We start from the raw sequence: 27,223 nt of genomic DNA, 5'->3' as shown, positions 1-27,223 counted from the left end.
CTGAGGCCAAGGGCTGTTTGTCTTTTTTATCTTTGTGACCGCAAGGTCCAGGATTGTTCCTTGCATTTAGTAAATGTTTATTACATTAAATTTGTAATCTGCACTGATGGAGAACAGTAACCCACTGACAAAACTGTGCCCCCATTATCATCAAGGCAAAGTGGTATAAGGGCTCCTTGCCACCTCCTCCCAAACCCTCCACAAAGATGCCAAGTTTTATAACATTTTCTCAAAGTTGGAGAATCTCAAAGTTGGAAGGGACATCCTCCCAAAAGAGAGGCCTTTTTAATCAAACACATACCTAAACTTGGATTCAGATTTTGCCTCTGACATATCAGCTATGTGATCCTAAGCAAGTGATTTAACTTCTCAATGTTCTAAGCAACTCTCTAAGAAAAGCAAAGAAAGGTACCCACTGGGATTAGTAGAGTGAGTTTCCTTATCGAGAAGCTATCTATACCAATGAAATCCCTGCCCCTATCCATAACTAAACAAGGTTCCCTTCTACAATAGACCAAACAAGGTATACCCAGAGGTCATCTAGCCTTTGCTTGGAGTCCCCTAGTAAGGAGAAATCTACTATCTCCCAATGCAGCCCATTCCAATTCAGGATAGTTCCAATTGTTAGGAAGCTTTTCCTTACATCAAGCTTATATCTGCCTCTTTGCAATTTCCATCCATTATGGTCTTTGGATCAAGCAGGCCAAGTCTACTGTACTTCAAATTCTTGAAGACAGATATTATGTTTCCCCAAAGTCTTCCCTTCTATAGGCTAACTATCAACACTTGTTTCAAGTGATCTTCAAGTAGAATGATTTGAAAGGAGCTCACCATCACAACCATCCTCCGAGGGATACCTTTCAGCTTCTTAATGTCCACCCTAAAATACTTTTTCCAGAACTGAACACAATATGCCAGATGTCATCTGCTCAGAGCAGAGTATAATAGGACTGTCACCTTCCTAGTCTTTGACACTATGTCTCCCTTAATGCATTCTAAGATTACAATAATTTTTGGCTGCTGCATCAAACTGTTAATTTCTATTAAGTATGCAGTCCACTAAGCCCTAAGATCTATTTTTTCTTTTCAGAAGAACTGCTACCTTGTCATGCCTATTGCATCTAATAGCAGCGTGAAGTTGATTTTCATAACTTAAGTGTAAGGCTATGTTTATTCTGATTAAGTTTCAGTTTAGATAATTCTGCCCAATGGTACTGTGATTGATTGGAATGCCATCCTAAGAACCAGAAAGACCTGGGTTCAAGTCTTACCTTGGACACACATTGACTGTGTGATCTTGGATGAAACTTTAGGTGACTCTAAAACTAGAAGTTACAGAAAAGGAGCTGACCTGAATGAGTAGTAGAAGCTTCCCCATTTAGGAGTTCCATATATTTAGGGAATCAGAGGACCAGTTCCCATCCTTACTTCAGTGTCCTAACATATCAAAGTCTTTTTGGCTTTGGAACTTGTTCAATATTTTAGCTATCCATCCTAATTTGGTATCATATTCAAATTTAAGCCCGGTATCCAGGCTTTTGTTTAAGTCATTAGTAAAGATATTAAGTGGCAAATGGCCAAGGACAGATTACTGAAGCATTGAACTATTAATAAGTAGCTGCTGGAGTCAATCATTCAATTAATCTTAAATCTTCCTACCTGTACCATCTCCTAGCTCATATCTCTATGTTTGGTTCACAAACATAACATGTGAGACTTTATCAAATGCTTTACTGAAGTCTCTGTAATTTATATCCATAGCATTCCCTTTATTTCTTCCAGTCTTGTAAACCTGTTATTAATGAAAACAAAATTGGTCTGGCAGCTTAGTGTTGAAGAAGTGGATAGAGTGAGGAACCTAGCATCAGGAAGACCAGAGTTTGAATCCTGTTGCAGACACTGGATAAGTCCTTTAAACTCTCTGTACCTCAGTTTCCCCATCTCTAAAATGGAGATAATAATAGTATCTACCTCACAGGGTTGTTGTGAAGGTCAAGTTAAGTGAACACAAGTAAAGGGTTTGCAAATCTTAAGATGGTACATAAATGCTAGTCATGCACCCAGGAGCTTTTTGTAATCACTGTACCTCCTTTTCTAGGTGTTCACTAACCTTCCTTTAAATAATACATTCTAAAGTTTTGTGAGGAATTGAAGACAAAGTCACTGGCCTATGCTACACCATGCTAGGCAAATCAGGAAAGTATTTTCCCTTTTTCAAATCAGAAAAACCTCTCATTTCCCTGATCTTTCAAAAATCAAGACATTGAGTCAGCAATTGTATCACAGTTTTTCAGAATCCTAGTATGTAGCTTATCTGCCATGAAGGAGAGCCAGGTGTGCTTCTCCTGTTTCTGTCTCCCTAAAAATCTTGGATTTTAACTCCCAATTAGCGATTTTTGTTCTACCCTTTTCAGGTTGAAGATTATTCAACTCTGAAAGAGAAAATAGTTTTTTATGTTTAGGCTACCACTAATGTTCCTTTTAACAAGATATTAAAAAATTGATGGTGGGGAAGAGAGGCTAGAGGACAGTTCATTCTAGGCCCTGTACCCACTGGGGAATAGTTACAGATGACCACATTAAGTTAAATTATTTCAGTGTACATACACAAAGACATACTAAGGCGAAATTACATTTGTTTCAGATACAGTATGTACTCATTATCTTTAGTATAGGTAATAATTCTAGACATTTGATAGCGGTCTCCAGGTAAGCCATCTACATGCATTATAACTGCTCTTGTGGATGTATTTTGCACAGTAAAATTACTTAAATCATAGCAACATTATAATAATGTGATATTCTTAATTAAGAGATCACAGATTCACTCTCTGCTTCTGCTTGGGGCTTGGAGAGGGCTTGAATAGTACATATTTTTGTTACAAACCTGAAGATGTGTTTTCACATAAAATCAGTAATTTTGTTACTGATAGTTTTCAGTAACATCACATGATCATAGATTCAGAACTGGAAGAAACTTTAGAGATTATCAATAAACTTTATATAAGAGGAAACTGAGGCCCAGAGAAGTTTAGTAACTCGTCCAAGGTCACACAGGTAGTGAGGAGCAGAGCCAGCCTCTATGCTCTGTTTCTCTCTCACTCTTTCTACCAGCAGTGTATCTCCTTTTCAAAATGGAGGTCTCTCTTCAGATCATACTGCAGTAGAACAGTGAAATGTCTTTTACTGTCCAAAGTTACATCAAGTGAAATTCATCAGAGAAGGTGTGCACATATGATAACATTGTTAATTGTTATGCAAATTTATCTAAGCAATACAACAGATTAAAAAACATGAGTATACCATATTATTTCCCTGAGAGCAATTTGTGAAGCATTCAACAGTAGGATACAAATCCTATACCTGCAAAAAAGTCCAAAACCTAGCCATCTGATTGGATGATAATAGTCATTATGTTTTGGGCCTCGTGTGATCCAATCTTTCTGCATAAAGCCTAGACAGACAAATGTTTCCTATTAGGAACTACTTTTACAAACCATAAAGTCAGTAATTCAGTAACTAGAAAGGCACAGTTCTCTGACAACAGTAACAGTAACAATAGTTATGCCCTAGGACAGCGCTGTGTCCATTCTGCAAGTGCAAGCTCAAAGATGATACAAGTTTTCAAAATGTGGTACCTAAAGGACTATGATGCTCTTTACTGATGATTTTTTTCTTTTATAGAATTATAATGTTTATTAAATTGTCTGCTATTGCTGCTATACTTGTAAATTAACTTATGTTATGGACCTTTACTTTGTGTGTATATATACATATTTAGTGTATACTATGTTTTTCTATGTATAGAGTATAATATATATACAATATACACATCTAATATACAGATGCATGTATGTCTCTCTCTGTTCAAGTCTGTATGATCCAAGGTTACTACATATATTTATATTTATGTTTACTCTGCCTGGGACCAGGATGGAGATGGATGAACTCTCACCTCATCTACATAATTTCTCAGCTATCTCTAAACTCTACTATCTGTACTCTGCCCTCTTCCTCCCTCCTATTCCACCCCTAGAACCCTGGGCTCTGATAGATGTTTTCACCTTATCCTGGCCAGAACCTGGAACCACCACACTTTCTTGCCATCTCCAAACCATGTTGCTACATGCATATGCTCAACAACCCTGCCCTTGGCTCTCCAATTCTAGATTCCCTGTATACATTGTTTTCTATTAGAATAAAAGTTCCTTGTGGGCAGGGACTTTCTTGCTTGCTTTTATTTGTATCTCCAGCACTTGGTAAAGTGCCTAACACATAATAAGGACTTGATAAATTTTTTTAATTCCTTCCTTCCCTCCTTCATTATGTACATTTTGTCTCCCTGATAGAACCTAAGCTCTTTGAGAGCAGGGATTATTTTTTTTTTTGCCTGTATCCCCAGAACCTATCACAGTGCCTCACACAAAATAGGTGCTTAATGAATGCCTAATTCTTTGATCATTACTATATCTTATACAAACTCATATTCTCTGATGCATGGGTTTCAACTTAATTTTTTTCTTGGTCTGCATCTTTGATTTCACTGATATAGGGAACTTTCAGTAAAGAAAATCTCTCTACCAATGCAGATGAGCAACTGTTCTGCAGGTAATAAACATAAAGTAGTAAGTGGGGCACTTGGAAGGTCAAGTGGTTTTCCCAGGGTAACACAGCCAGTGTCTGCCTGACTCTGAGGAAGGCTCTTAATCTGTTTATTATGCCACACTATATCTTATCACACACTAAGTTCAAACTTCTGTCTTACTTATTATATTACTGAAATGACCCAATGCTGCTGTGATATGGAAAAGCAGGCTTCCTTTCCTTGTAGTCCAAAGAATTTGGCACATACCTGTGGTTCATATTCAAAGAAAATGTAAGTCCTGGATACAACTGTTCTACATATTTGCTTTTCGAGACATTCCTGGGGATATTAGTGAGAGCTGTTGTTGGGAGGACCGCTGAAGTTTTGCTTTAAAGTAGGAGTGGCTTTTGATTGCATTGAAGCAAATGCCTTGCCCATATTCAAGTTTGAACTGATCTAAAAATTCATCACCCTTTTTGGGAATATCTTTTGGGAATATTTGGGAATATCTTTTTTGCTCCCTCCTCTATTTATTTTATTATCACATCATTTATCAATGAGTGAACAAAAATATTCATAGTTTCCAAATTCTTTTCTCTAGTTTCTCGAAATGAAAAAAAAATCCTGTTGAGAGCCAAAACAACTACAAAAATGTAAGTTTATCAAAAATTCTTAGGTAGCTTTAGAGGAAATATAATAACCAACACAAGTTAAAAAAGAGCCTAAGTTCGTATTTCCAGTATGTTGAAGTTCTTTCTAACAGATTGTTAAGGAAGTATCCTGCTTCACTTCAATACAGTTCCCAAGGAACAGAACTGGCTATCCTTTGTCTCCTTTGGAAGTTAATATTTTATTATCATAAAGGAGAAAGAATCTCCCTCATCCTCAAAAAAATTTAAAAAAAGGATGCTTTAGAGTTCTACCTCCTACTCAGGACAACTATTTATCCAAAAGATATTGTCCCATTCAAAAGGAAAAGGAAAGACACCTGGATCCCATCTCCCCAGACCACTTCACATGTTTCTCTTCCCTTATGTCTGTGTTACGTATTAACACTCAGGGCTAGGTCAGGGACTCACTCTATCATCATTTCCTCTGTGTGTGTGTGTGTGTGTGTGTGTGTTTCAGTAAGGAAACAAACTTCACAGGGAGTTTCATTTTAACAAAAAAGAAGAAATTGAATTGGGCATTGGCCATAGTCTGGCAGATGTGGAGTTGAAAAAGGGTGATGAATTTTTAGACCAGTTCAAAATCTAATCGAAATCAGAAATAAACTTAAAAATCCTGACTTTGGGGTTACTATGATAACTTTAAAGCTCCCTAGCTCTTCATGATTTACACAGAACTTTATTTTATAATGAAAGAAAACAAATAGCAGATAAAAAATTCCATTCTAAGAAATATCAAGTTTGAAAGGAAAAATAAAATGATAAAACAAAACAAAGTGTGTCACCACAGATAAGAAGGAGAGAATATAATGTAATTAGCTACTTGGGAACTTAATCATGAATACAGAAAAAATGAGATCAACTACCAAAAAAAGAGTAGAAATGAATGTTAAAACTATTAATCATTTTTCAAAATTATCTCTAACAAAAGAAATGAGGCAAATAAAGCCGGAGAATTAGAAAGTAATAAAGTCCTTGAAAAACCAATAAAGATAAAAAGGTAAAGGAAGACTGAAATACATGCAAATAGGTAAGTTTAAATGAACAGATATGCTATTTACAGTACTGGTCAATGAACACAAGATCCACTTAAAACTACTCAAAAACATGAAAAATAGTACACTATTACAAAAAAAAAGCCGTTAATCACACACATTAATTTTATAATATTGAAATTTGAAAATCTCAATATTTATGGAATAATTTAGGATGATAAAAGTATCTATTGAAAAAATTAGATTAGATTCATTTGAAAGTTATTTTTGGCATTGGAGTAGAGGAGTAAAATGGAAGTAAGGAAAGAAGAAAGAATGTCATAAAGAAGTGAGGTATAAAATTAAAAAAATTATTGTCACAAGTATGGTGTTTTACAGCTTATAAAGTATCTGCATTTTACTGTATCCCTGAAACAATCCTGGGAGGTAGAGTTTACAGGTATTATCCCTGCATTTGTATCAAAACCTCTTAACAACCACCCCCCATTTTCTCTTCCTCAACTTCAGTCTCTATGAAAGAGGTAGCCCTTCTCCTTACCAAGGCAAACGCTTTCAATTTGTGTATCCCTCCTGTCACTTTTAGCAGACTGTTCACACAATCATCCCTTCTCTGTCTCTCTCTAATACTGAATTTCTCTCTATTTACTGGCTCCTGCCCTCTAACTCCAAATGACTTGCATGTTGCAGTCTCTACCACCCTGAAGAAAGACTCATGTGACACTACTATCCCTTCCCACTACTGTTCCATCCCTCTCCTTTGTACACTTTTGAGAAAAGGCCATTTATCTATGCTCGTTGCTTCTACTTCCTCTCACTCCTTAACAATCTCCAAACTGACTTCAGTCAACTAAAACTGTTCTCTCTAACATTACCAATGATCTCTTAATTGCTAAATTCAACAGCTTTCTCTCAGTCCTCGCCCTTCTTGTCTTTTCTGTCGTATCTGACGCTTTTGGCCACTCTCTTCTTGAATTCTTTTTGGGTTTTATGACATGGTTCTCTCTTGACTCACCTACCTGTCTGGTCACTTCTGAGACTCCTTTCCTGGTTCTTCAACCCTATCATGTGCTCTATCAGTGGATATTCCCAAGGCTTTATTCTGGATCCTCTTCTATAGTCTTTCTTCTATACTTTTTCACTCAATCATCTCATCAGATTCCAGGCAAATGTATTCTGACTATGTTTCCATGCTTATAGTTTAAGCAGTCTTCTAGAAACTCAAATCTCATTCTCAGAAATCATCTTTTTAACTAATTATTCACTTTCCAAATCTGTTTCTTTCTTCTGGAGTCCTTGTCTTCAATGAGCAGCAATAGTAGAAATACCACCTGTGACTGGAAAGTCTTATTTCTCTTACTTGTGGATCCATACCACTGTCCTCTGAGGAGAAGTAACTGCTTTCTCCTCAGAGATTCTAGCGCTTTTCTCCTTGCTAAGAGGTTCATATCGAGTACCTAGTTCCCAATGTTTGGTGAGCCTTTTCTTTCTCTGTATCACATTTTACTAGCATCAAAACTTCCCCTACAGGTCAAGATTCCTTTCCTCTTCTTTAGAATCTTTTTCTTCTTTGTTTTCATACTGAAACCCTCCTTCCATTTGTTCTAATATAAACATTTTTCTCATTCATAATCCAGTTAATGATTTTTTTTAGGTAGGAGACTAGCTTTGACAAAACACAGATAATAGTCTCTTAGCCAGGGCAGAAATACTAATATCACATACTCCATGCAGATCACTACAAAATTCTTCCTGATCTGTATGTTTGTTGGAAGTAAGATGATCATCACTTTGTTTGTCAGGCTAGTAGCTGCCCCTGGAGAAAGGCCATATTCATACCTCCAATCCTAAATTCACTTATGAGCTAAAGATCCCTCTCTCCATCCATTTACAGAACATTTCCAATTGGATGACCCACTGGCATTTCAAACTCAACATGTCCAAAACTGAGCTGTTCTTCCAACTTCAAGAAGTCTATATAGGATTCCTGTAGGGGAATCAATAACAGCTCCATTCAGATGCCAGGTACCTTTGCTTGTTTTCTGGTTATTAATTATGCTGTTTTGAAGCAATACTTTGTCAGTTATTGGCATTGTTTTTCATTTTTCAACTGCATTTTCTTTCATGCTTTGGAGCAGAGGGAACATGGGACTAATTGTCTCTGAAGTGGTGTCCCTGAATGTTCCTTCTTTATCTCAGCTTCCAGAGTCTTAATCGGGGCAGAAAAAATGAATCAATAAATATTTATTAAGTGTCTACTTCAAGCTATACAGTGTGATAGGCATTGGGGAATGAACACATAAATTAAACAGTCCTTAACTTCAAGGAGCTTACATTCTATTGGACAAGGCATTGTCTCTGTTCCCTGCTTCAGGATCTTCGCTTTGAGATCTTTAGGGTTGTTAATTGGTCATAGCTGTACTTGAGGGATGTACCTTAGTGTATAAGCTAGACAAAATTATTTATCTTAAAGTGGATATGATGTCCGGGATATTTTCAACAAGTTAAAGTTTTGTGGATATATTTCACTTACACATATTTCTTTTATTAGGTAAATTTATCTCTGATTGAATGAGATACAAAAAAAAAATTCTTTTAATTGTAAAGTAGAGTGAAGTATTTATACAATTTTTTTTTTCAAACAAGAGACCTAAAGAGGATTTTTTGTTTTTAAACAGGTTTGCTCACCTGGAATTACAAGTGAACCTCCATGATTTGGAACTGATTTAACAATTACTTTTTGGATCTTAACCAGTCATTACAATACATTCTCACTCATTTTTCATATCAGATCTGTTGCTAGGTACAACTAATTTCACCTCCAAAATGTGTCTAACACTTATCCCTTCCTCTCTCTCTTCCCACTGAACACAATTGACAATTAGAAGACCTAAAAGGTCTTCTCAACTCTAATCTCTCCACTCTACAATCTGTCCTTCATATAGCTGCCATATTAATCTTCCATAAATAGATTTTTATATCCCTTCTGTGCTCAAAAATGTTCAGTGACTCCCTACTGCTTCACCAATAAAATTTAAATTCTTTTTCTGTCATCAAGACACCTCTATGATTTGGCACCACTCTGCCTCTCCAGCTTTACCTTCTATTACTTTTCTCTATACATTCTATACTCTTACTGAACTGGACTGCTCTCTGAACATCCTCCAACCCTTTATGTCTCTGTACCACTGTCCCTATGCCTTTCCCCTTGGACTTCAAATAGAACTTTTGGTGTGCTCATGTAGTACTGTGCACTATAATTATTTGTGTTTGTCTCATTCTTACTGCACATTTTAAGTAAGCTCCACGAGGAAAAGAACCTTGCCTTATTTAAACTTTCTATCTCCTCTAGTGTCTAGCAAGTGTTCTACACAAAGTAGGTGCTCATTAAATGTTTGTTAAATTAATAATTAATGTGTTTGCAAACAGTAGAATAATTGAGTCCCAAAGGATAACTTGTGGGGAAAGGGAGTAGGATCACTATGGAAGAGGGATTAGATTTATTTGCTTTTTGAAGATAGTTCTAAAACCTATGAGTAGCAGCTACAAGAAGGCATATTTCAGCTCCACACAAAGTAGAATTTCCTAACAATTATAGCTTTCCCATAACGGAATGCTTCATCTAATCAAAGGTAATGCATAGCCTCTTGACACTGCAAGCCTTTTCAAGCAGAAGTCTGATCACATATACAGAAATGTGGTAAAAGGGATTTACACTTCAGGTAAAGGGTTGGATTGTGTGGTTCCTTTCAGCTTTGTGACTGACTCCATGATTAATCTACCTCATCAACCTTCTTTAATTAAACCTGCTTCTCACTTTAGAATTTAGTAGCATTCAAGAAAAAAATAAAGATTTAATTTCAATTCTGAATTTCAACATTATTTAGTTACAAGTATTGCAACATATTATTGTCAATTATTTTAGGTTGCATAAATAATGCATTTCAGTCAAATTGTGGGTTAAGTATGTTTTTATGGGTTCACATGGAACCTATGATAATTATTTCTCCTGGAAAATATATTCCTTGTCCTGATTCATAAATGAACTTTTATAAGTTAAGGGATGTCTGTCCCCAGTTCCAAGAACTGCACATTTATTTGTAGGCAGCTGCTCTCAGCATCTCCTGGATGTAACTGCATTCTATTTGGATGCTTTCTCTAGAAAGGAAGAAAGGCTAATTCAAAAGGTATCTTTTAATAATTTCTTTTTTTTAGGGTCCCAATGGGCTCATCATTTACTGTGTCCTACAAAGTCCTTTCCAAATAACTCATTTCTAATTCCCTTGTACCAGTTGTCTACAGTGCTCACTACCTCAATGAAAACAAACATTTTTTACTTAGTATCTAACAGGTGCAAGGCACTATGGGGGATACAAGCACCATCATCATAACTCTCATGTAAATGGTGTTTTCCTCCATGAAAGTTTAACTTGAATACCTCATTTGTGACACAGAAGTGACCTTGGCTACTTGAAAGTTACTTCAATAAAGTCTTAAGTTCTGAAAAACTGAAACATCTAGGCCCAGTAGTCAACTATTTCTACTATCTGATGATCACTCTGAATTCAGAGAGGTTCATCATGAGAATGACTAGCTCCAACATGATGGTTTATTGGCTATAGTGACTCATGAAACTGTCAACTAGGGTAAAAAGAGATTATTTACATAGACATTGGTTATTCATACATTAATAAAGTACTGTTTCAAGAATCTGAGATTTTAACATATAAACCTGTCCCCCCCAAAAAACTCCCCAAGACAAAACCTGTGAGACAGAGAGGACAAATATATTTACCCTCATTTTCAAGAAATTTTGGCTTAGAGGGCCTTGCTTAAGTCACACAGCTAATAAATGTTGGAGCTAAGACTTGAATTCAGATCTTCTGAATAAAACTCTAGTTATCTTTCCCCTATTCTACGCTTTCTTAAATGAATATATGATCTGGTTGATGGGGTTAGATTGCCCAAAAACTTAATACAAGGAATTATTTAATAAATAAGTGGCACAGGCAATAAAAGTTACAGTGAATCAAAAGCAGATAAAGAGACTGTAGACTAAAGTGATGAAGGAGGAATTCAGATAGTTTTGAAGAATATACTGAATATGGATAGAAGGATGGATGGGCAATCTATGCAGGCATAACAGCATGAGCAAATTGGAGGTGATAAAGTTCAAGAAAGTTGTATTCATAGGATGGTGGATAGACAGAGGGTCACAGAACCATAGGATCATAAGTCTAGAATTGGAAGGGCCCTTGGAGGTCATGAAATACAAAGCCCTCATTTTACATATGAAGAAACTTAAGGCCCAGATGTATTAACTGACTTGCTTAAGGTCACATAGACAGTAAGTAACAGGGTTCAAAATGTTTGTAGAAGAACTAGAAGAAATAAAGAAGTGTACTGTGAGTAAAGAGGGCCTTGAACATCAAGTTGAGAAGTTTGGATTTTGTTCCATAAAAAAATCAATCAACAAGTATTTATTAAATGTCTGTTACATACAAGGCACTGCACTAGGTGCTGGGGATACAATTACCAAGAATAAAATGATCTCTACTTGAAGCTTGTACTCTAATGGAATGTACAATGAACACATATAAAAATATAAACATCATAAATATAAAATTAATAAATACAAATATATATAAGGTAGTTTGGAAGGGAGATGACCAGGAGTTGGGAAATCAGGAAAGGTTTCATGAAGAGGATGGTGCCTGAGCTGCATCTTAAAGAGAGGGCTCCTATGAAGTGGAAGTAAAGAGGGCAACAATTCTAGGCATGTGAGATGATGGCAAGGGCAAAGGCAGAGAATGACAGATGGAGAGCTGTGTGCAAGGAACAACACAGAGAAGATACCAGTTTGGCTGCATCACAGAATGTGGAAGGGGGAGTAATGTTTAATGAGGCTGTAAAGACAGATTAAGGAAAGGTGGTATAGGGTTTCTATCCTTATGGAAAAACTGGTTTGGTATCACTGTATAGGACAAACTGGAGTGGTGAAAGTCAAGGCAGGGAGACTAGTCAGAAGTCTATTGTCAAAATTTAGGTGAGAGGGGATGAGGGGATGGACTAAGGTGATGGCTGTGTGAATAAGGAGAAGGGTTCAGATGTGAGACATGTGAAGACAGAAATGACAAGAATTGGCAACTGACTAGATATGTGGGGTCAGTGATAGTGAAGTATGGAGGATAATAACAAGGTTACAAACCTGAGAGAATTCAAAGACGGTGGTCAGAAATAGGATAGAAATAGGAGAGTCTGGAAGCGGGAAGAGTTTCAGAGGAAAGATAATGACTTTGGGATATGCTAAGTTTAAGATGGAGAGCCACTGAAAGTGTTTACTGAAGAAGTGATATGATTAAGTATTCAGGAAAATAATCTGATGCTGTAAAGTAGTGTGATGTAATAGATAGCCAGCCTATGAGCCCCAGATTCAAGTCTAGCCTCTGACACTTACTGTTTATGTTGTGCTGGGCAAGTCACCTAATCTCTAAAACTTCCCTTTCCCTTCCCCCCCAACTAAGACTCTTAAGCTGCAAAGCAGGTGCACATTTTTACTGGTAGAGAAAGTTCCTCACCAGGAGTTCTCTACACCACTATTGCAGCCCCATCTTCCCTCACTCCCCCCGCCTCCCAAATCAGATGGTAGCATAGGGTATGAGGAGTAAGTGGAGAGAAAATGTGAGCAAAGAAACCAGTGAGAAGTTGATTACACTTATGCATGAAGCAATTAGAGTCTGAATCAGTGTGTGAAACATGGAAAGAAATGCTTTTCAGGTATGATTAAAGAAGCATCAATGGGCTGATGGGGATAGGATGGTGAAAAAGAGCAGGAAGAGTTGAAGACAATCTTGAAGTTGCAAATCTAAGAGACTAAAACTCTTTCTAGAGTACATAGGGATTTTGAACCAAAAGGATGTGAGGGTCCTGATAACAAGAAGACACTTGGTCTTAATGACAACATAGAACAGGAAGGACTTGACTTTTCCTTAAGGATTATGTTTTAGTTCATTATTCATCATTTTGGGATAAATTTGGGGGACTGAAGAAAATCTGGCTGTAGGTTTCTAGTGGTTGGGGAAGATTATGTATCAGAAATAAAGGCTCCCAGGAGAAAGGAAAGGGGGCCGTCAGCCTAAGATTTGTAACCCAAAATAACTTATTATCATATCTTGCTTAAGAAAATACACCAAAAAATTTAAATATGAGCTTTTCTCACAATGCTAACTTTAGATAGATGATCAGATAAGAGCCTGAGAGAACCTATCAATGAAGTCATTGGTTATTATACAGAATTAATTTTTAAAGTATTGGAAAATCAGCAAGATAAGCTATTTTAGCAAGCATGCCAAACCAAGGGCAAATCTTGACGATGGGAAGATTTTTACTGTAGGTTTCCTCCCCACCTCCAGCTCTAAATATTTAAGACCATTAACTAGGCTGACTATCCACACCTCTGGTTTTCAACATGTATTTAAGAATGACAGAGAAGAGAAAAAATATCACAGATTTTGGAAGCTGTGGTATTTCAGGGACAAAGACAAACTCTGCAAACATCTTAAAGCAACAGGAGAAAAATGGGCTGAGGAGAGTAGTAGCCAAAGTGAAAGGCTGGAAAGTACGACGTGGCTTTTCTTTCTGTACCCTCCACCAACCAATCTAAAAAAAAATCTCTCGGGGCAGCTAGGTGGTACAGTGGATAGAGCTCCACTCTTGGAGTCAGGAGGACCTGAGTTCAAAGCCAGCCTCAGACATTTGATACTTACTTGACACTTACTAGCTGTGTGACCTGGGGCAAGTCACATAACCCCAATTGCCTCACCAAAAAGAAAAAAAAAGAAAAGAAAAAGAAAAAATCTCTCCCCAGTGTTTCATTACCTCATGGTCTCTACCCCTCTAGAGAAACCCAAGCACCTGATATTCTTTGTGTTTCCTAGATCTTCTCTCTGTAGCTTTGTTAAAAATCAATAACCTTTCCTAGACTAATTTTTCCCTACCAAATGATAACCGATCAGCTAGATGGCGCAGTGGATAGAGTACCAGCCCTGAAGTCAGGAGGACCCGAGTTCAAATCTGGCCTTAGACCAAACACTTGACACTTACTAGCTGTGTGACCCTGGGCAAGTCACTTAACCCCAATTTCCTAAAATAAAAAAAAACAACAAAAAAAAAAGAATTACTTCAAAATAATTTTTACACAAATTATTTATTTAAACTGTTTCTGGCTGTTCAGGGGACTTTGTGCTGAACACAGATGCAAAAAGGAACACAGAAAATTAAAGCAAGACCAAGCAAAAAAATGATGAGTTGTAAAAAGTGACAGATCTGAAAACAGACTATCAAAAGGGCTCAAGTCAAGAATGAGTTAAGGCAAGCAAAACAGAGGCTGAGTGTTCCCTTAAAGCTATATTGGTGACATATGTACCTTGAAAGGTAGTTTAGAGGTGTCAGTCAGGGAGGACAACTACTTATGCCTCTGACCTAAGAAGTATATCCTTTTATTTAAGTAAAGTTGTTTTATCTGAGTAAGAAGCTTCAAAAGTGATACTCATGAAGTGGTGAGGGTGGAAAGAATTGCTTGTCTAGTCAGCTAGACCACCAAAGTCAACAACAATATTGATAATAATTAGCATTTGGGGAGTACTTTAAGGTTTGCAAAGTGTTTTACAAATCCCATTTTATTTTACTTTATTTTATTTTACAAAATCTTATTTTATCCTTACAACAGTTCTGGGAAGGAGATACTATTATTACCTACCCCCAGCCCCTTTACAGATAAGAAAATTGAGACAAGCAGTGACTTGCCCAGTCACCCAAGCTAGTATGTTTCTGAGGTCAAATTTGTATTCCTTGGGCCAATTGCTGGGAACACCAGGTTTGGATTCACCTCAGTACTCAATATTACAGAAAAGGAGAAGTATTAGAAGAAAATCAAGTTGGGAGGAAGAGCTGGACCTAACCAAAACTATAAAGGAAATTTATGCTTGGGCTGACATGATTTTAAAGGCATTATTCAGGATTCAATCACAAGATATAGCATATGAGAACAACTTACATTTCTAGAGTTTTTTATGTTTTTCCTACAACAACTCTGTGAAGCAGGTTAAGTATATTATTTTATAAGTGATAAATCTGAGGTTTTAAGAAGAATGGAGACTCTAGAAATGTTGAAAAAAGGTGACTGAAAAGCCATCAGTTTCTCCTGATCCGCAGGTGAACTTTCTCATCTTTAGAAAGTCTTTATGAGAATAGTTTATGCATTTAATCAGCATTTTCTTGGGGAAAATGAGAACAAAACAAGCAAACTCACAAAAATGATTCTTAACATCAGACCACACATATTTTCAGTTAGAATGAGAGCTATAGAGAATGTAAGATCTCATTATGTTTACTGCTTGATTAAAAAGAAGTACTTGATTTGGTAGAATAAAATCAGCTTACTTAAAGGCTCTCCTCCAACAAAATGCTTCCCTTATATGTGTTAGAACCTTTCAATATTCCTTAATACATGAAATCAGAGAAATTACTCAGGGATCCTCTGGTTACCATGAGAGAAGGATAAAACAAGGAGATGCCCAAGTATTACAGAAGATGTATGACACAGTCAAAATAGAAAAGGTACTCCCTTATAGAGAGTGAGGTGTTCCAGATACTCATGTTTCCTACTATAGGCAAATAGGTAGTGCAGTGGAAATAGGAACTTGGACTCTGGAAGGCCTGCTTCAAACAATTACTGGCACTCTGACCCATGGCAAGAAACAACCTCTCGGCCTTAGTTTCTTCATCTGTAAAATGAGAAGGTCCCTCTTGATGATATGTAACTCCCTGCCACCTCTAAATCTGTGATCTTATGAGCTACAGAACGAACAATGTGCTGATTGCACCAAAACATGAAAATACTGCAGGATCTCCTCAATAACATCCATAGCCACCTTGAAGAGAAGAGATTATTAACACACATGGGAAAAGCAAAGTAGATGAAGAATTCACATTACCCGCATTTTGAAACATAAATTGTATGGGCCTTACATGGAATTAATTCCTCAATGCATAGATCTTGGACAGGGTCTATCTGCAGACAAAGATAGGGGTGGGGAGCCTGTGGCTTCGAGGCCACATATGGCCTTCTAGGTCCTTGGGTGCAGCCTTTTGACTGAGTCCAAGTTTTACAGAACAAATCCTTTTATTAAGAGGATTTGTTCTGTGAGGTTTGGATCCAGTCAAAGGGCCGTATTTGAGGACCTAGAGGGCCACACATGGCCTCGAGGCTGCAGGTTCCCCACCTCTGGACTAATAGATAGGCCTAGAATTGAATACAAAGAAACCATTTTCAAAAATCCAAGTTTGCCACCAAAGTCCATATTTTTAACATCAACATTCTCTTGATCCTTCAACAAAGCTATACTTGGATGTCTCATCACAGCAGGGAAGTAATTCTGGGCTTTCAAAGGCAATGCCACAAGCTCTGGCCAATTTTACAACGCTAGAAGAGTTTTGAATATAGACCTGGAAATAGACTGTTTGCCTACCAAGGACAAACTTGAATAACATCACAAGAAATGAAAGTATCTACATTTCATAAGACAGGAAAAGACTGAAAATTAATGTGTCATCCCTAAATTAGGTGTCTTTGTCCAGTCATACCACTGACTTATTGGACCATAAGAATTAACAGAAAGAATAATTATGAGAAAAACATTTGGCATTCAGTTGAAACAATTTAATCTTGAACTATTTAAACAAGAAACTGATAAGGAAAAATGAGTAATGGCAGCAGAAATGACAATGGCATTGATTATAATAATTTCATAGAAAAGTTACACTGACGTAAGTTAAATGGAGACCAAAAGAGTCTAACAATCACCTTAATCAATAAAAACTGGACTTACTTGACAAACACAAAGAGGTAGTGACCAGAGGCAACACTGGTTTAGAATATAAATGAGTTTGTAAAATCTTATGAAAAAAGAAGATGGATGATTATGAACAGTATTGTTTCATAAAGCAGAGGGTAAAACCAGTTTAAAGAAAGCCTAGAAAGAAATCCAGCTAAGCACAGTCATCCCAAGGGCATTAAAGGATGAAAATTTAAGGAGGATAAGAAACAGAAGAAAATGGACAAGATGCACAAAAATGTATACTTGTGTATTGTATGCACACACATGTACACATATACGCACAATATACACAAAGCATTTAGTAAGCACTCACTATGCACCGGGTACTGTGCTAAATATTTTACAAACATTATTTCATTTGATCCTCACAAGAACCCTGGGAAGTAGGTGTTATTATTATGTCCATTTTACAGTTGAAGAAACATCTTGTTCAGGGTCATAAAGCTAGTAAGTACCTGAGGCCAAATTTCAACTCTGGTCTTCCTGTGTCGAGGCCCAGTTTTCTAACCACTGCACCACTGAGCCACTACAGTTTATTAATCAGAGGGGTAACATGGTCAGATCTGTATTTTAGGAAGATCACTAGGATAGCTAAGTGAAAGATGAACAGAACTGAGCAGAGACTTGTGGGAGGCACACTCACCAGCAGGCTATTGGAACAGTCCAGGCATGAAGTGAGGAGGTAGTGTACAAGGGTGGTGGCATGTCAGAGGAGAGAAGGAGGCACATATAAGGTAAAATGGACAGGCCTTGTCAACAGATTGGATATGGGGAATGAGGGATGGGAATCAAGAATGATAACTAGGTTGCAGGCCTTGGTGACTAGGAAGAGAGTGATGCCCTCAACAGCAATAGGGAAGAGTAGAAAGGGTTTTGGGAGAAAAATACTAACTTCAATTTTGGACATATTTAGTTGAATGGGACACGAACAAGTTAAGAGACCTTAAACTTTTTCTATTCATAGAGTCAGCCACCCCACCACCTGAATTCAAGCCCTTTTGGTCTTTCATCGGAATTATTTTAATAAACTTCTAATTGGATTCCCCAACTTGTTTCTCACTACTTTAGTACATCTTTCAAATAACTACTAAGTGTTTTTCATTAGACATAGTTCTTAACATATCTTCACTCAATAAACTCCAATAGCTCCCTATTATTTCTGGGACTAAAAATAAATTCCTTTGTTTGGAATTTAAAGCTCTTTACAATCTGGCCCCTTCCTATCTTTCCAGTATTTAAACACATTACTCCCTTTTACGTACATATTCTATGACCTATGATCTATGATCCAGTCACATCTGCTTACTTGCTATTCCTCATAAATGATGCTAATCTCCTTATCTGCAATGGCTGAACTCATGACTAGATGTTCTTTTTATTCACCTCTACCTCTTATAAGGTCTGGATTTCTTTAAGACTTAGCTCAAAGCAACAGTTCCTACAGGAGGACTTTTCTGGTTCCCCTAGATCAGGGGTTCAATTAACTTTTCTTGGGTCACTGGTAAAGCCTATTGACTTCTCAGAATAATGTTTTTAAATGACTAAAATAAAATACATGGGATTACAAAGGAAGCCAATCATATTGGAATACAGTTATCAAAATATTAAAAAACAAGTACACATATCCTAGGACAAGATCTGCTCTAGATGCTAGTGTTTTCTCTTCTAAGGTTTTTTCTACCTGTGTGTATCTTGTACATACTTATTTATATTTATGTTGTCTCCTCCCTTTAGAAGGTCAGCTCCTTGAGAGCAGGTGTCATTTTTGCTTTTTTCTTTGTATTCCTTAGAACAGGACTGGGCATATAGTAATCACTTAATAGCTGATTAATTCAACTACCTTTCTTTTTCCTAACACTAAAGGTTTAATCTCTTTAATATCTAATTTTAGGATTCTGCCAAGAGTTAAAGTTGCTTACTAGTCTACAATTTGTGGATTCTATTCTCTTCCCTTTTTTGGAAAACCATTGCTTTTCACCTTATTAATACTGAAAAAGAGTACACAAAAAACTAGTGATCTATAAACCCAGGAGGTCCAGTGACTTTTTCAAGTCACTATAGGTAGTACATAGCAGTGCAAGGATTTGGATCTGAGTTTTCTGACTCCAAATCCAGTTCTCTTTCTACTACTTAAAATTTCTCTCAGAAAGAGTCTGTATCTCTTACCCCTGGGTATTTAAATATAATTTAAAAGAGGTTTTTGAACAGAGACTTAAGGTGGTTTCATCATGGCAATATATAACTTACTATAAAGGAACATAATCAATAGTCAAGATTGATTAGTGTTTTCAAAATTCATTTCTTAAGACCAGAAATTTATGTAAACAAATCTAATATTTCATGATAGCCTAAGCAAATAATTTTAAAAGGCTCAACCAATTCTCTATTAAATTCATCTTTTAATTACCCTGTGTTCAAGCCTAATTTAGCAAACAATTCAAAATCTCAACTAGTTGAGTAATAGTTCTGAATTCCTTTACATTTTCTCTTAAAATTTTTGATAGAGCAAACATAAATGTAATACACCACCATTAGTAATGATGTGAAAACATAAATGTAATACAACACCATTAGTAATGACGTGAACTGAAATGTTAGAAAGCATGAATCAAAATGAAAAACAAACTCATCACTGACACAGGCATAGGTAAGGTTAATTTTCATTCAGGCACATTAATAGATTTCAAGTTCTAATTTCAAAATTCAAAGCAGATAGAAATATATGTGGCTAAAAAAATCTATTACCTACTTCTGCTAAGATCATACTTGGTTAGCATTTGAAAAGTTATTTTTGTGAAGTCATATATCAAAATGTAGCATCATAAATTGTTTTTTACAGAGAAACTTGGCAAAATAAGCAGCAGAAGTAAATCCTGCATAATGCCAGACAATTTTTTTTTTTTTTATTAAAGATAAGGCTTGTTGCAGGGTAGTTTGTGAGCACTAACACCTTACTTTGGGCTCCTATTATTAACCCATCTATGGCAGCCCTTCAGTTACAGTGAATGAAGACAGTAGAGCTCTATACTCTTGGAGTCCTTCATTAAACTATTGATCCTTTTAGCATTATCCATAATGTTCCAGCAGCTCAGCATGTCAACTGCGGCAGTGCTAGGCTCTCTTTGCTTTCAATAACTTCCACACTTTATGGAGAGGAAGTCACAATGATTTATTTACCTGACATTTTCCAGTCCGAATGTCGTACAGGGCCACTGAACCATGGCGAGCTCCAACTGCTATTCTGTGATTCCGTTCATAATAGCTGACCATGTAGAACCTGAATTGAACATTATAACAAGAAACAGGTGAAACTTGTCTTGCATGTGGAGAGGAATATTAACACATTTCAGTGATCAATTCTAATGACGATTTAAAAAATAAATACATGAATCCATTGCAATTAAGATTCTTTAGTAACTTTTAGAATCAACTGAAATCTAACAAAACATTATGATGTTGAATTCAATTTTGGCTTTTTGACAGTAATTTGAAAGATATGGGGTTTTAAACAGGTTGTTTTGAAACAAATCTCACAATTATTAATATATTTGAATAATGAAAAATAAAAACAGGTGAGATACCAGATTATTATATGAGAAGATATAGTCTTTTTATAGTAAATAATAATATCCACACATCTGAATTTGACCATGAATAGAAAGAATATTAAACCTTGAATTTTAGTTTCATTCTGTTATATTATAAAACAAAAATATTTTTATTGGATAGAATAACTGAAATAAAGCTGATTAAATTGGTCACATCTTTAAAAAATCAAACTTTGTAATAAAACAATATTTCATGTGTAATTTGAGTAGAGGAATCATGTAACTGTAGATAATATGCAGGCATAGTTTTTATCCTCTCAGACACTTGTAGAAGACCCTGACTAGGTCAGGTATGGTGTGGAATACCACAGCCACTGGTTTTCTCCCAGTGGCTTATGAGGAATTCAATAGAAGACTTCGGAAGAGAAGAAAGGCATAGTACCTCCCTCTTGGCCAAAGATAGTAGTCTAATCATTGAGTTAAGCTCAAATCCTGGTTGGTATTCAGTATGAGGCTAGCTTAGAATAGAAAGTTTAATTCCGGGTATTTCTAGTCAATTAACTGTTGAGCACCTGAATAATTTATAACTCTTTAGAATATATGTACAGATTTTAACCCTGTGCCTTGTAAGTAAATAATGTTTGCTTAAGTAATGATTGCACTTGGGATTGTGCACAGACTATGAATGCTCAGAGATTGGGGGCTTTCAATGGTAGAAAGACAATAGATAGTGGGTAACAGCTTGGGCAATTAGTGAGGAGAGAGGTTTCCTGGCCTAGGCATGACTGAAATTTGAATTCCTGAAACAACAAGTTTCTTTGTGTTTTTTCATAGGCTTGAATCAGATAACTTAAATTGACTTTTAAAATCTATCAACCTAAATAAAAAGTTATAATTTACAAAATTTTCCCATTTTCCTCATATTTACCATGTCATAAAATAAAATCAAAAGCTAATGCTTTTGATTATAAAATGAAGCAATATGGTATTAGTGATCTATGTCACTTTTAAATCTTATTATAATTGTTAACTATTTAGCTTTACATACAAATAAGCATTTTTTATTGCTTTTAGTTGGTTTTATTGTCAAGTCAGAATGATTTATTTTAGCTTTTGTTTACTCCTCTGTTTTTGGATCTTGGGCCCATATACATTTATGCTGATTTCCAAGACTAGATTAAATACTTCTATTCCTTAAACATATGATGGCAGCTTGCTTTGGTTATTTGCTGTTCAAATGACTGGAGTATGCACAGGTGAAAAGAAGGATGATGGTAAGATGACTGACTAAGGTTTGGGTTCCTATGCCAAATGATTTGCTAATGAGCCTTACCCATTCATTATCTATGTCAGATTTGCTTGATTGGGCATGATAGCCCATATGGTATGTCCATGAGTGACTTACATCAATGATATTAAATACCCCCCGCCTTTTTTAAAATTCAGTCCCCTTTCTTTTTTGGTTCTTCCTCCATCAATTTTCAATCTATTACACTACTTTAAATCTGAAGGTATTTTTAATATTTTCAAACATATAATTTAGAAGAGTTTGATAATTTCTGGCGTATCTTGATGACATTTATCCATGTTTGTGACAAAGTATTGTTTACTACCATATAACTAGTTGTACTCTATTGTGGTAACTCCAAAAATAAAACTAGTTTTTTTTTGAAACTTAACACATCCATTTTGTACATTACACTAAGAGTCCTAGAAAACTAAAGTGACAAGATGCATTTTAAAAATTTTACATAGACTTTATAACTAAGCTGTTAAAGTCATTTTGCAAAACATGATGTCAGTTACCTTTAAGAAAACAAACTAGTTAACTGTATTAATGTTGACCCAAATTGAATATAGAATTTTCTTACATTATTTTGTTTAATACACTCTGGAACCAATCTTATTCTGTCATATTATTTATAAATACCATTATGTATGGTTAAAAAAAAAGATCATATCTACTCTTGAAAGCAAATCTTAGTTCTTACGGAAAAAAATTTTACAGATCTATTTTTTCATGCTTTACAATTGACTTCAAAAGTAATACATGTATATTTTTGGATAAAATCCTTAAAGAATGCTAGGCACTGAAGACCTTAAGGCACAACTTTTGTATTTAAATCTCTAGCAAAATTTTCTACTCCTCTATCTGTTCTGAATTACTTTGCCTATTATATGGTTGGTTAGTACAATTTAACCTATGAGAAGGTACATAACTTTGATGTCTATTCATAATTGTCTGGTTGATAGGTATCTGCTTCCAGCTGAATGTGGAAAAAGGAACAAGAGAGATAAAAGAACTTGAAGTGAAGAAGAAGGAATTGTAAAGCAGGTCAGAGACTGAATCAGGGGAGAGGAAATTTGGGAGAACTTGAAACAAGATGAAGGGAGATGGAACAGAAAGATTTAATAAAGAGGAGGAAGACTAAACAGCACTCCACCTAGAGGCCAAGCCCTGCATTTGAATCTAGCTCTGCCACTTACTACCTGTGTGGTCATGGGTAAATCATTTCACCTCTCTGGGCCTCAGTTTCCTCATCTATAAAGCAAAGAGATTCGGACTAAAAGGCCTTTGAGGTTCCTACCAGCTCTGAATCTATGATTCTATGATCTGATAAGGAAAAAAAAAGGCAGGAGAAATGAAAGGACCAGAGAGGAAGCAGGAAGAGGATAAGGACTTGTGCTGAATGTGGACTACTGGAAGGGAGGAAGAGGATCATTCATAAAGATCAAATGATATCATAACGCAAGAAGTTAGTCAAAGGGAGTCAGGTGTGACTGTAAAGCGATGAAGAGGTACTAAAGAGCCTGTCAAGGTGTTAATGGGGAACTAAAAAATCAAGAGTAACAACTCAGTCACCAAGTATTTATTAAGCACTTACTATGTGCTATTCACTATGGTAAGCACTGGGAATATAAAGGAAAAACAAAAACAGTTCCTGCCCTCAAGGAGCTTACATTCTAACAAGGGAGACAACATGAATGTAAATAGGTACATATAAGCTATAAACAGTAGACTAAAGGTAACCTGACAGAGCGGACAGCATTAGCATCTAGGAGGAATTGGAAAGGCCTCCTGAAAAAGATGGGATTTCAGCTGAGTGTTGAAGGAAGTCAGGGAAACTAAGAGATGGTGGTAAGGGACAGAGCATCACAGACATAAAGAAGAATCAGGGCAAAGGCAGGAGCTGGGAGATGGAGTGACAGGTCTGAGGAACACTGAGAAGGCCAGAGTAGCTACACTGTAAAGTACATGGAGGAAAGTAAGGTATATGAAGACTGGAAAGGTAGGAAAGGGCCAGGCTGTTAATGAGCTTTAAATGTCAAAGAGTTTATATTTATTGGACCCTGGAGGTGGTTTGCAGTCACTGGAGAAGGGCTACTTTTTCATGTGAGACAAGGAAGAAGAAGACACTGGGGGAGAAAGCATCTGAGGGATGTGAGATGAAGATGAGGAGATAAGAGGAAGCTCTTCCTGAACAGCCTCAATTTTTTAAGGTAGGGCTCTTAGCATGGAGGGAAGAGTGGAAGAGTAGTGAGAGATCTGAGGAAAGACTCTCAATTAGGGAAATGTAAAAGGATTGCCTTGCTACAGTGATGGCTCAGTTGAGATTACTTAACACAAACCTGTAATGGACTCAACAGTTTCATGATTTTTTCCAGTTTCATTCAGCAGCATGTAAGAGCGAAAAGGCAGGAGATAGTGGGTGTCACCTAAGATAGAGGCTTGGAAGAGCAAGATCTTTTGGCAGGATAAGATGGTAAAGGACTTGAGGAAAAAGTAAAGTATAGAGTTGAACTGGTTCATCAAGGGGTGAAGTCAGGAAAGGAAAGAGAATGTAGCCAGTGTAGGGATGATAACTTAGGAAAGAAGTGAGGGGTGGGGAAACTAGAAGTCATGATGAGGATGAAGAACAGGGTTACGGGATGCAAGAAGAGGTAAATGACAATATATTATGATCAGATAAAGGTATTTCAGAGTTCATAAATATGAAACTGGAATACTTGTGGGTGATGGCAAGATCAAGGGGATGACCATCTCTGTCACCTCTGTAGTTGAGGTGAGGCTGAAGAGAATGTCATAGGAAATGAGTAAGCTGAGGAATTATGATATTAGGATGTTTAAAGGAGTATCAAAATGTATGCTGAAGTCCTTATATTTTGAGCACAGGAGTTGGGGAGAAGAGAAAGACAAAGTCTGAACCTAAACTCATTGAGAAAAAGGGACACTCCTGGAGGTTGGCAGAAAACAGGCACCAGAATCTTGACTGGATAATAAATATGGATTGAATGAACCTTAAAGAAGGAGAGGTTAACTGAATGATGGTAGTGGAGGGAAAGCCTCGAAGTGGAAAGGGTATTCCAACTCTCTCACTATAACCAGTAAGTTGGGCTATGAGTCAAGGTGCAATCTGTGCTGGAAAGTTAAAAGAAATGTCAATTCAAATATTTATTGAATGTCTATTATATACAGGCTTCTCTCTAAAGGGGCCACAAGAGGAGCTGCAGTCCAGTGCCTAGGTTAAGGGCTAAGAATGGTTAAAATGCCTTCCCCCGAGTTGGTGAGTTATTAAGTATCAGAGCAGAGATACTTGTTATACCATTGGTAATCCGTATCTCCTAACTACAAACTGAGTGAGTTTTCGCCTCTATCACATAGACTTTCAGTGATATGAAAGCATGGACACATCCTTTAATGACTGGAATATTAATTGTGCTAAAAGATTCACTGTTCCTGAAAAAAATGTGTATTTTACAGTATGCAAAATAATAATTGAGAAAGCAATTCAAGTGAGTAAGAACCACTAAAAAAGGAAGGCAGAGATTACCATACTGGGTATTTGTCCCCATTTCCCTATTACAAATGTATTTTTAATTCAGTCAAACAACTGCAGATTTACAAGAAGCTATTTACAATGGACCTGACAGTTTTATAATGGAAGACACTTGATTATATCTTTAGAAAATAGGAAAATTTATCTCAGTTGAAATGCAACAAGGCCAATACAATTAAAATGATTAAATGTGTGAAATGAAAAAAATGATTATGTTGTATATGCTAAATGATTTACTGGAAAAAAACCATAGAGGATTGACATAAATACTCTCTGTATGTTCAAAATTTACAAAAAAAAATTTTACTGGTCAAGATACTGTAACATCTAACATTATAACAAAAAAAAAACCCTGGGGCATTATAATTAATTCATTATCAAGCACTAAAATGAATCACTGGGGGAGGGTCTGGAATCTCTCACTTTCAAGTCTTTAAAAACAAACAAAAGAAGTTATAAAGTTTTATGAAATATGACATGTATGGTGGGGGGAGAGAAGGGTGGGGGGAGAGAGAGAGAGAGAGAGAGCGTATTTATCAAGTGCCATGCCAGTCATTGTGCTGATAGCTGAGGATACAAATTTAAGCAAAGAAGACTCTGCCCTCTAGGAGTTTAAACTCTAATAAGAGAAAACAACAGATAAAGCATAAAGGAAGGCTTGAAAGGGTAAGGAGGAGACTTGCAACTGGAGAGGCATGATCTGGATTTGGTGTGAAGTAGTGTGAAGGTCTGGTTTGGTGAAAAAGAAGGTAAAAACTCACTTTAGAGCCCAGCTTCCTAGGACAAAGTCTAAAATTCCAATGGGGGTAGGAATGGATAGGGGAAGGAGGAAAGAGAATGAAGATAAAACCTGGCTAGAGTGCAGGCAGCACAGTGTGAAGATGGTTTGGTAACCATGGGGAAGTCATTTGACCTCTCTTCAGCCTCAGTTTCCTCATCTGAAAAGTGGTATTTTGCAAAATGGTGTTTGTTAGCTACCTCACATACAAATAAAATGTTTTGCAAATCTTAAAACCTTTGTAAATTTTAAGGAATGTTTATTATTTTTGCTGCCATCTAAGACAGGACTATTTTTCTCTAAAGGTAGTATAACAAAGTAAATAAGAATTGAAAGTTAGTTTTAGACTCATTAATTTTTAAAGTAAAACTTACCAGTTATTATATACAAAACTCAAGCACCAGTGCCTTTTTGCAAACATGGGGGTGACCCTGTGTTTCTAAAAGCTATGCCAGGGGAATATAGGCTCTAATAGGTTCTACCTCTCAAGTGTGTGCATACACATAAGTACACTGAATCTGTTTTAGTTGGCCACTGGGTGGTTAATTCTAACCCATGTCTCATTTAATTAATTAATTCACTTATACCAGCAATGGATTGTTCAGCAGGCAGCAGATCTTGGTATAAAATGATCATTCTCATTGTCTTAGGGAACGGTGATACTGTAGGAAACCCACTGAGGGAACACTTGCACCTAGAGCCAGTGTCATGCCCATAGTAGCTTTTCAATACATACTCATTAAAATGAATAAATATTACATAACATTTAATAGCTATTGATTTTCTTTTGATAAAATTTCCTTTTAGCACATTGTGGTGGATATTCTTACAAAGAATGGGAGTTGCCACCAGCTTGCTACAATGTCCAATGGAAATAATTTCCTGTTTCTAGGTGTAAACTCAAGCCAGTAAAAGT

General features: G+C 36.4%; 1 protein-coding gene across 4 annotated transcripts in view; it reads right to left on the bottom strand.

Moving 5' to 3' along the window:
• Positions 1-27,223, bottom strand: part of WDR7 (WD repeat domain 7) — a 458,806-nt gene that overhangs the window by 64,289 nt on the left and 367,294 nt on the right. For all 4 annotated transcript variants that reach the window (XM_027868951.1, XM_027868954.1, XM_027868953.1 and 1 more), the window contains one exon: positions 20,321-20,420. In XM_027868951.1, the coding sequence (XP_027724752.1) occupies positions 20,321-20,420 (100 nt within the window). The remainder of the gene's footprint in view (positions 1-20,320; positions 20,421-27,223) is intronic.

Source organism: Vombatus ursinus, unplaced genomic scaffold (assembly GCF_900497805.2).
Source record: "Vombatus ursinus unplaced genomic scaffold, bare-nosed wombat genome assembly UNPS02014791.1, whole genome shotgun sequence".
NCBI lineage: Eukaryota > Metazoa > Chordata > Mammalia > Diprotodontia > Vombatidae > Vombatus > Vombatus ursinus.
The sequence above is the reverse complement of the archived record's forward strand: the minus strand, read 5'-3'. Positions and strand labels throughout refer to the sequence as shown.